General features: G+C 50.8%; 1 protein-coding gene across 1 annotated transcript; it reads left to right on the plus strand.

The window, feature by feature from the left end:
- The first annotated feature begins 101 nt into the window (after positions 1 to 101).
- Positions 102 to 9738, plus strand: Syngr4 (synaptogyrin 4). Its single transcript, XM_052162757.1, has 5 exons — positions 102 to 188; positions 945 to 1146; positions 7010 to 7247; positions 8432 to 8571; positions 8807 to 9738. Exons 2-5 carry the CDS (start codon positions 1054 to 1056, stop codon positions 9038 to 9040), a joined length of 705 nt encoding a protein of 234 aa, XP_052018717.1. The 5' UTR covers positions 102 to 188; positions 945 to 1053; the 3' UTR covers positions 9041 to 9738.
- The last annotated feature ends 1229 nt before the right edge of the window (positions 9739 to 10967 follow it).

Genomic DNA, 10967 nt, shown 5'->3' on the forward strand with positions numbered 1-10967 from the left:
TCAGATAGGCGGAAAGGCAAGGGGCGGAACTTGGCTGCAGCCAATCATCTGTAGAGAACAGAAAAGGCGGGAAAACGAGTAACCAAAAGGAGGCTGGAGGTGGCTCCCGGGAGCAGGAGAGGAAGCCAGGCAAACTCAAGAGTCTACGTCCCAGTGACGAGCGCTGGTCCTCGGCCCTCGGAGAATAGGTGGTTCTCTTCAGCCAGTGTCCCGCTGGGGTCTCGGCACTTCCGCCCCCACGTCCTTAGAAGGGAAGCCCCTAGTCTAAGAAGGTTGCCATGACTCTGATACTGAGTGGCAGCTGGTTTCCGAGGCTTCAGTCGGAGACAATATGTCATCCTGAGGCAGAGCTGAAGCCTGAGCAAGGCTCGTGTTACGGAAAATGACCCAAGTTAAGGAACACCTTAAATATTCCTGGGCTCTCCATGGTCTTCTATGCCTAGGGGTGGCTGCAGTCCCTCAAGGGCCAGTCCATAGCCCCCCTCACTAGTGTCCATGTCCTGGGGTCCCTAAGCACTGCCTCATGCCTCCACTCTGAGGGCCCAGCAGACCTGCCACCTCATATCACCCTCATCCTGTATTCCCAAAATCCAGGGCCCTCAGAACCCTCTGGCCCCTTACTGGCACCTGAGACCTCCGTTAGCCCTTGAGCCTCCATTTCCAACTTCTGGGACCCGAAGCAGCCTTCGAAGGAGCTGTGCTCCCATTTCCAGAACCTCCACATACCTCATCATCTCTCATCTCCAGCACCTAGGACCACCCAGCAGTTTCTCACCCATGTTCCTGACATCTGAAAACCGGAGCCGCCAGCCCCTTCGCCCCAGTCCCTCTGTTCCTTGGGCTCCTCACAGCCCCTCAGCCCGTCCATTCCCACCCAGGCCTGGCCCAATACTCCCCACTCCCAGCACCTTGACCTTGACATTCCCATTCCTGTTTTCTTGCAGCAGCTGAGCCCTGAGGTGGGCCTGAGGCACACAGGCAGTGGTGCCCAGAAAGCAGGCCCCAAACACCCCTGCCCCTACCTCCCAGGACACCCAAAGAAGAGCAGCCACTATGCACCTTCCTGAAAGCCTACATGAGCTGGCAGACAGTGAGACTGTGCGCTTTCTGAGGAGACCAAAGAGCATCTCAAGGATCTTCGGAGGGGTGAGACCCTAGGGGTCAGGACACAGGAGACATCCAGGAGCAGGTGGTGGGGGGCAGTCAGTGTGGTCAGATAGGGAGACAAGCAGATAAGAGCCCAAAACTGAAGCCACCTTTTACTGAGTATCTGGCCATTAGCCATTGTCAGCATCAACCCAGTCATCCCAAGAAAGAGCCCTTCAAACCTGGTTACAATCTGTAATACCAGCACATAAAAGACTGAGGTAGGAAGATTGTCACAGGTTTGAGGCCAGCCTTGGTTACAGTGTAAGAAAAAAAAGTGAAAAAGAACCCTTCAAAGGAGAAAAAAAGTACCCCCCCCCAAAAAAAACCAAAAAAATTGATACATGGCATCAGTGTTTGAAGACTGCGTGTCCAGTGGGGTAGCCACAAGCCACAGGAGTCACTCCAGTTTTAACTCACTTGAGTTCAAATGCGCTGTTCTGCAATCTTGGTGGCCATATTTCAGGTGCTTAGTTGCCACAGGTACCTTGTGAGTCTCCAGTTGGACAGCATAGATTCGGGACACTTCATCATGCCAGGAAGGTCCATTGGACAGCATGCATTAAGGTTAACACACCACTCAGTTCTAGGAGATACTAGGACCTCTCAGGTGGTCCTCCTGCTTCAGTCTCCCTGAGTGCTGAGATTATAGGTGTGAGCCACCATGCTCAGCCAGCCTGTCCTAGCTGTGTTGTTACCCCTGGACAGAACTGACAACTGAGGCAATGATGAGATGAGGTAGGGTTGTGGGAGCAGGAGCAACCCTCTGACCTGGTTCTTCAGGGAGAGTCTAGGAAGTCAGCATTCATCTCCTCCATGGGTTAAATTCCAAAGTCTCTCCTCAGGTTCCCAGGCCAGAGTGTCTTCTCTCTGTCCTCTAGAACAGAGTCCACACAGGACTGGCTTTGAGGCCCAGCCTACTCATGTGTCCATTAGAGGAACATACTACCCTGCTGGCTGGGCTGTCTCCAACATAACCACCACCACCTTTCATTCCCAGAGATGCCCCTTTGGCTCAGTAGTTTACATGGTCAGACTGTACCTGTGTGACCTGAAACATCGTCTCTGGACCTTTGTGTCCTCATCTGGACCCAGAGAGTCCTAATCCCAGGCTCCTGGGCAGGGCTGCTAGGAAGACGAAATGAGGCAATGCATAGACAGGCTATTTAGTGGGGGCTGGCATGTGCCGAGTTCTCCTTAAATAGCAAGCATTGTCACTGGAATAACTCTCGACTGTGAGGGAGGAGAGGGTTGGAGGAACCTGGCATGGCAGCGACTGGTGCCCCACTGTCTTTCTTCCTTGTGAGAAAGGAGGAATTATGACTGCCACACACCACTCCCTGGTGCCTTCTGTCCTCACAACACCTATGACAAGGATACATTTGTATAATCCCAGGGGAAACTGAGACTCCAGAGGCTGTGTGGTTTGTCAAGGTGACCCATTTGATGAAGGAGCCAACCTCAGATCCACTCTGTTTCCAGTGCCTGGAAAGTAGGGGCAAGGACGAGAGAGCTGGGAGCCAGGTGGTATGGCCCAGTGCACACTGGGAGAGAGGCAGCCAGCCATGCCAGACCTTATGGTCACAGACATTGCCCTTACCGCCATCTCCCACACCGTCCTCCTTCCCCTAGCCTGGCTCTTCAGTGAGCATCTCTGGGCATCTTGTCCTCTATGCTGCTTGCCAACCAGTGCCTTAACGCATGAATCTTATCTCTTGGAGACAAGCCAGGGAAGGTGTAGGAAAGAGACTGGACACAGGCTTCAAAGAAATAGGATCCCCAGATAACAGATGCCCTTCCCCACACTCCAATGCCCCAGTTTACCATAGACAAACAGCTCCTGGGGCCTGGAAGTCAGGAGGGCTGGACTCAAGCCCCACTCTAGATCAGTTATGTTAGGGTCGTCGTCTTCTTCTTCTGCTTCTTTTCTTCTTCCTCTTCCTCTTCCTCTTCCTCTCCCTCCTCCTCTTCCTCCTCTCCCTCCTCCTCTTCCTCCTCCACATGTGGCTTTTTCTACTGCACTACGATGTAGATTATCAAAAGTAGAAGTGAATTCATTCACCCCCTTTGTGGACTGATGCACAGTGCCGTGGAGGCGCTGAGAAATAATTGTGGTGCCTTCTCTTCCCGCCTTGCCTTGTCCTAGCATGAGCTATGTAAGGCACTTCCTCAGCACTGAACTGTTCACTCCCAACCAGTGGTTCTCAGCCTTCCTAATGCTGCAGCCCTTTAATACAGTTCTCATGTTGTAGTGACCCCAACCATAAAAGTATTTCCATTGCTACTTCATAACTGTAATTTTTCTGCTGTTATGAATCACAATGTAAATATCTGATATGGAGGATATCTGACGTGTGACCCACAGGTTGAGAACCACCTCTTGGGCAGGACTCCTGTGAAGATGAAATAAGGCAGTCCATAGACCACCTGTCCCAGACTGTCTTACAGCCTGTCTTCATGGGTTAACCAGACAGTTCTTGGCAAGAAGAGAGACTAATTACTGTGCTTATAAAGCAATTACTGCAAAGGAGAGAGAAGGAGGGGCAGGACAAAAGCAGGGTAAATTAGGGTCAGTCTTTGACCTCATACCCCCGGAACATGGAAAGAACATAGAAAGAACAAGGAGCCAGAGTTATTCTTCACACTCATTTACTGAAGCCTTACTTGCACTTGTGTGTTCAGACATACACAGACCCCTAGAGCCTCACATTCTATCAACCCCTGGATCCACCTTTACATCCAAAATGTCTCTGAATTGCTGGGGGCTCTGATCTCCCAACAAACCTGCTCTATGAACTTCTGTCTCACCCTTACCCCTTACCCAGTCCACTGGTCACATAACCCCAGAGGACTTCTCTAATCCTTGGGTCTGGTCCTGGCTATCTTCGTAGAACCCCTCAGTGCATGAGGAAATTCAAATGAGGGGGCTAGAGAGATGGCTCTTGCTCTTCCAGGGGACCCAAGTTGAACTCTGAGCACCCACATTTTAACTTTCACATCTTAGAGCTGTTGAGGTATTTGAGGGCTAGCTCTTGCCTACATGCCAGTTTAACCTCACTGAATATCTCAAGACCTTTTGTCCCCAAAGGAGCGAGCTCTGTAACCTCTGACTCGTGAATGTGCTCCCTTTTCTTTCTCTGTTTCATAAAAGAGTCTCATAAAGTCCAAGCTTTCCTGGAACTGGATATGTAGCTGAGGCTGGCTCCTGGCTCCTGTGTCCACTTTCTGAGTGTAGGTCCTCAGGCTATGGGTCATGCATGACCCCTGTGGGCATTGAATGACCCTTTCACAGAGGTTACATATCAGATATCCTGCTTATCAGATATTTACCATTTACAACTCAGTACAGTAGCAAAACTACAGTTATAAAGTAGCAATGAAAATAATTTTATGGTTGGGGATATAACATGGGGAACTGTATTAAAAGTTGCAGCCTTTATGCCAGGAAGGTTGAGAACCATGCATAATGGCATGCACCATACATACCCTGCAAAACTCCTTTAAGGTCCAGATCTCAACTTATTACTTTCAAAATTTATTCCCAGGACTTTGGTTCCACCCAAAGTTCAACTCTTATCCACTGACTCTCCAGCATGCAGACTTAGCCCTCCAGCCAATTCAACACCACCTGAAGGCTGTTTCCACACTGAAAGCTGATCCTGCCCTGCCCCGCCCTGCCCTGCCCCGCCCTGCCCCGCCCTGCCCTGCTCACAGCCTTCCAAACTATAGTCCCACTGCTCAACCCTTCTCACCCTGTAACAGCCATGTAGGAAGACCCTGAACCACTCCACTCTATACAGTAGACTCACATGGGTTCCTTCTATGCCTAACATAGGGCTTGTCACACTGAAACCTTTCACAGATCAGTGCTGGTAGGAACCAGTGCTCTCGAGGTAGAATCAACTTGAGGCAGAGTCCAAGGCTCTGCAGCTGACTAGCAGATAAATTCATCCAGTTCTTCATACTCTGTATCTCATATTGCCAGAAAAGTGCCTCTGTTGCAGTGTGGTGTAGGCTAACGTCACAGAAAGCAGGTACACAGATTGGGGCACTTACCAGGGCAGCGCTGTGTTGCTTATTTAGGAATTCTAAAGCAAAAACTAGATGTAGTGTGCTATGCCTGTAATCCCAGAATTTCAGAGGCTGAGGCAGGAAGATGATTGTGAGCTCAAGGCTAGCCAGGACTGCTGGTGGAATCCTGTGAAATAAAAAAGAAAATTGTTGACATTTTAATTCTGAAATCAATACTGCATCTTTGTTTTGTCTTTGCACATTTTCCTGTGTGCAATTTTGACCATTTCAAATGTTTATTTCAAAAAAGTGAACTGAGGAGGAGGGAGCTAGAGAGATGACTTGACAGCTAAGAGTGCTGGCTGCTCTTGCAGAGAACCTGAATTTGGTGCCCAGAACCTAGCTCACAACCTGTTAACTCTAGATTCACACAATCCAGTGCCCTCTCTTCCCACTAGCTTATACACACACACACACACACACACACACAGAGAGAGAGAGAGAGAGAGAGAGAGAGAGACAGACAGACAGAGAGACAGAGAGAGACAGAGAGACAGAGAGACAGTGAGAGAGAGAGAGAGAGAGAGAGAGAGAGAGAGAGAGAGAGAGAGAGAGAGAGAGAGAACATACAGGTGTACAAACATGGATAACTCAAAATCTTCTTAAAACAGGGCCCAGAATGTCAGGCAGTGGTGGTGTATACCTATGATGCCAGCACTCGAGAGACAGGCAGCAGGTTCTATGAGTTTGAGGCCAGACTAGTATATAGAGTGAGTTCTAAGACAGCCAAGACAAAGAATCCTTGTCTTAAAAAACAAAAACAAGACCAAAAAACGCAATGAGGACTAGAGAGATGGCTTAGCTGTTGAGAGTACTGGCTGCTCTTCCAGAGGTACCAGGTTCAATTCCCAGCACCCATAAAGTGGCCCACAACCATCTGTAACTCCTGTCCCACCATGGACACTGCATGTGTATAGTTAGTACACAGACATACATATAGACAACATACCCATACATATTAAGTGAATAAATTTAAAAAATAAATGAGTTAGGCAGTGGTGGCACATGCCTTTATTCCCAGTATTCAAGAGGCAGAGGCAAGCAGATCTCGAGTTCTCAGCCAACCTGGTCCAGGTTGTTCCAACCTGGTCCAGAGAGTTCCAGGACAACCAGGGCTACACAAAGAAACCCTGTCTCAAAATGTTTTTTTTTAAAAAAAATTTTTTTTCAAGACAGGGTTTCTCTGTGTAGCCCTGGCTGTCCTAGAACTCACTCTGTAGACCAGGCTGGCCTCGAACTCAGAAATCAGCCTGCCTCTGCCTCCCAGAGTGCTGGGATTACAGGAGTGCACCACCACCAACCGGCTCAAAAAACTTTTAAATGATTTGCAGCTAAACACAGAGTAGAGTGAACACAGGGCGGAGTTTTGGTTCTGTGAGCCAGGAAGGGAGAGGAGGGGACACAGAGGAGCTAGGGGAGCAGGGTTGAGAGACCTCTTATTAGCTTTTATGCCCCAAGTAAGAGTGGTGGCAGGAAAGTCTGGAGCAAAGCAGAGGTGAGTGGACAAAGATTAGGTTATCAAGAGATCTTCGGAAGCCACGGTGACTGGGCTAGGACAGCCCTGGGGTGTGGGGAGCCTTGGGGGACCGAGGTCAGGAAGAGCAGAGAGGAGACTAGGGTAACGGTAAGGAAGAGGCCAGAGCCCAGAGGGAGGAAAGGAGGTGAAAGGCAGAGACAGGACTCTGAGCTAGAACAGGAAGGGTAGCTGCAGAATGGCCTGTCCCCAGGGTGTCCACGCAAAGGGAAGGACATCTTGGAGGGCACTGATGTCTACCCTTTCTGTTGTTCACAGGTCTTTTCCCTGGTCATCTTTTCCTCACTACTAACTGATGGTTACCAGAATAGAACAGAGTCTCCTCAGCTTCGCTGCGTCCTCAACAGCAACCACGTGGCCTGTAGCTTTGCAGTAGGAGCTGGCTTCCTGTCCTTTCTCAGCTGCTTGGTCTTCCTTGCCATAGATGCCCATGAGAGCCGCATGGTGGGCACCCGCTTTAAGACAGCCTTCCAGCTCCTGGATTTCATTCTGGCTGGTGAGTTCCAAGGCCCGTGCAGGGCCCTCTGTTCAGCCTGCTCAGGCTCCTCCCCAGCGCGTGCGGCTCACTGTCCTGGGCCACCCATCAAACCTGTGCAGACAGTCCTCCCACTGTGAAAGCCTGACTCTATGACTCCTCCCAGAATCATCTTCTAGTCCTTGTCCCTTCCAGTCCCCTCTCTGCCTCTAACCCAAGTTGCTTTTCCCTCACATTCATTTCTGTAGCCCACTAAACATAGCCTGAAAAGCCCACCCTGTGGCAGGAATTTGATGAAGGACCCCCAGGGAAAGCTAGGAGGAAGACTGCCTTGCAGGGGATTCTGAGTGTGAAATAAGTTATGGGGTGCCCATAGCCATGTGGACAACTGCTGGGCACTTCCCAGTGGTAGGCACATCATCATGGTGGGTGTGTGACCTGTCTCCTCCAGCTCTAAGAGCCCTAGGGGTAAGTCCTGCCCATCTTCTCATTTTATAAGAGAAGCTGAGGCTGAGGTGGTCATGCGACTGAGCCACTGCTTCCTTTGATTAGCCCTCCTTATGCTTCAAAGCCCAGCCTCCAAAGCCACACCCACTGTCTAGAGCGTTTGGCACATAGAAAACACTAAACCCATTCTTAATTTTTTTAAGATTTATTTATTTTATGTATGTCTGCATGTACACCTGCATACCAGACGAGGGCATCAGGTCCCATTGTAAATAATTGTGAGCCACCATGTGGTTGCTGGGATTTGAACTCAGGATCTCTGGAAGAGCAGCCAGTGAGTGCTCTTAACCACCAAGCCAGCTCTCCAGCCCTCTAAGCCCATTCTTTATACCCAGACCCTCAGGCCCTCTTCACACTGCCTCTCTGCCCCTCTCCAGGAGCCATTTTTAGCACCTCAGGGCCAGAGACTGCTTCTGTCAGAGAACCTCTGCAGTGGGAAGGTCCTCTGTGAAGCGCCCCTTCACATACAGCTTATGAGATGTGGTTGGCCCACAGGGCCCTGGGTCCCTTTGTGATTCTGATGAAGTTGAAGCTAGCAGGGTGCTGTTAGACACTGGGGCTCCACTCCAGAAGTTGGCTTTTAGGGACATGAGGGATTTGGGTTAGCACCAGAGGGTCCCAGGACTCGGCAGCCTGCCAGCACACCTTGCCCCGCCCCAGCACGCTCCTCCAGGTCTCTTCTGTCCTTGCCCCTCCAGTCCTCTGGGCAGGTGTCTGGTTTGTGGCTTTCTGCTTCCTAGCCAGCCAGTGGCAGCATTCGAAGTCCAAGCACTTCCTCCTGGGGAACAGCAGCGCCAAGGCAGCCATTGCCTTTTCTTTCTTCTCCGTCCCCGTCTGGGTGAGGACAAGCCCTGGCCCCCTCCAGGGTGGGCTGGGAGGGCTGTCCATCTAGTGACTAGAGCAAGGACTCTTCCCCGGGCCTCTGCTGTCATCTCTAAAGCTGCCTTCCCAGCACCCCCATCCTGGGCACCGTTGGGCAGGGAGCAGACAGCAATCCACAGCATCCCCCAGGCCAGGCCCAGGCCTCCCTTCCCACCCTAGCCAACTTAAACCCTTCGCTTTCCTGCCCACAGATACTCCAGGCCTACCTAGCCTTCCAGGACCTCCGAGACGAGGCTCCAGTCCCCTACAAGCGCTCCCTGGAGGAGGGTAGCGTGGTGCTCAACACCCTCTCCTCATCATCCACCACTAGCCCTGCCCACCCTCCCATCACAGGCCCCAACAGTCTGACTTACACCAGCTCATCCCTGTCCCCCTACATGACTACTCCAAAGGCCCCACGTCTGGCTATGATGCCAGACAGCTGAACAGCCTGTATCCATGAGTAAATAGTCCCCTCTGAGGGGTCCTGAACAACCCTGTCCTGTCTGTTCCTCTCTCATCCCTTGAGTGGCAGAGGAGGAGGGAGGCTCTGCAACAGGTCCACTTCTGTGTGACCCCCATGCACCATCACCTGCTGAGAGCAGGCTGAGCTGCCGTGTTCCCTGCAACTTGAGCCCACTGGCCTTGAAGAGGAGGCACAAGGGACTCAGGCTGCATCTGAGGCTGTGGCTGAGGGAGAAAAGACCTTCTCATGAGAGAGAGCGCAACACTGGCCCAGCAGCCCAAGTTCTGTACCCCAGAAAGATGGAGGCGGTCAGCATCACTGTGTGTAAGGGGTCAGTCAGGGGCCATGGCCATGCGTGAGACCGGGTCTTCAAATGCATTAAAGGTTCCCTGGGAAACAGTCAAGTGTTTCTACTTTAGATCCCTCAGGGTCATCAGGCCACAGACTGGCTAGGAGGGATCAAGCAGGTGGCACCTTGTGCAGGAGAGATGACCTTTACCCACTACCCAGCCATGGGGCAGAGGATGCAGAAACCTGCTCAAGGCCTCACTGAGAAAGCAAGTCAATTTTAATATAATTCATTTAGCTTAATATATCCAATGTGTTACTGTTTCAACGTATAATCAATATGAAAACTCAACTTTTCTTTTTTTCTTTGTAAAACAAGGCCTTATTGTGTAACTCAGGCTGGCCTGGAACTTCCTGTCCCCCAGCCTCAATACTGGCGTTATATGGTGCCACCGTTCCCTGCACTCACAGTTACCATGCAGCATTTACATCCTGTCTCATGGAGTCCCCATGCGCCTCCCTCCCAGCACGGCTCACTGCGGCTCAGCCATACCGAGTGTCATGGATGAACAGCAGACTAGAGGGCCTCTCTATCCTTCTGCTGGCTCCTCTAGAACATCTTTTTCTTGTTTTGGATTTGGTTTGGTTTTTGTATGTGAATTAGTGGGTGAACATTTTTTTAAAGGAGGGAGCGAGGCTGTTGCCGGTTGGTAGAGTTCCTGCTCAGTGCGCACAGATCCTGGGCCTTGTTTCATCTCTGACACCACATAGAGCAGATGAGACACTGCACATCTATAGCCCGCTCTCAGAAGAGGCAGGAAGATCGCAATTCAGGACTTAGGGATTTGAGGCCAGCCTAGGATATGTGAGACCCTGACATACACATACATACACACACACACACACACACACACACACACACAAACAATCAAACCTGTACAAGGGCTGGCATGACCTGCAGAGCATTTATGAACTGGACAGAGATACAAGTTGTGAGGTCAAATTGAGGCTCCAGCCTGTCCTTTGAGAGGGAGGGCTTCCTGTGTCAGGCTCAGAAACCACACATTGGCCCAATGCAGAAGAGAGGATAGGGGAGTGACAGAGGCCCTCTGCCCTAGCAAGTGGGCCTGAGCCTCCTATGCTGTCACGAGGGGAAGGACTTCAGTGTTTAACGTGAGTTCTGTTAGATGGATTGGTTCTTGAACCATATTACCACATTCAAAGAGGCAATTCAGGGACCTGCCTACAGCATGCACATGTGTTCTACCAGACTTGTGCCCAAGACCTCTAAACAGAAGGACCACTGAAACACCACACAGGTGTTAAACAGGAAGTCCAGGAACAAGCCCCATCCCCCATCTCTGCCACTTACCCTCCTATGCCTCAGTTTTCTCATTTATGAAATGAGGCTGAGGACCAAATTAGAGTGTCCATGTGATGTGGAGACAGGGCAAGTCCTCTGGAAAAGTTAGCCCAGTCCCCTAAGCTTCCAAAGAACTGGAATCAGGTACAACTAAGAACTGGGAAGTTCTCAAAGGACAAATAGGAAGTCTGAACCAAGGATCAAACTCCAGATGCTGGCTGGGGCAGAGCTCAAGGAAAGATGGCTTGCCCAGGAT

The sequence above is a fragment of the Apodemus sylvaticus genome, chromosome 1 (genome assembly GCF_947179515.1).
Source record: "Apodemus sylvaticus chromosome 1, mApoSyl1.1, whole genome shotgun sequence".
Lineage (NCBI taxonomy): Eukaryota > Metazoa > Chordata > Mammalia > Rodentia > Muridae > Apodemus > Apodemus sylvaticus.

Coding starts and splice junctions, on each gene's coding strand:
- Syngr4 (XM_052162757.1), top strand. CDS start 1,054: ATGCACCTTCCTGAAAGCCTACATGAGCTGGCAGACAGTGAGACTGTG. Junction 7,248..8,431: donor CCTGGATTTCATTCTGGCTG/GTGAGTTCCAAG, acceptor TTGCCCCTCCAG/TCCTCTGGGCAGGTGTCTGG. Junction 8,572..8,806: donor TCTTCTCCGTCCCCGTCTGG/GTGAGGACAAGC, acceptor TCCTGCCCACAG/ATACTCCAGGCCTACCTAGC.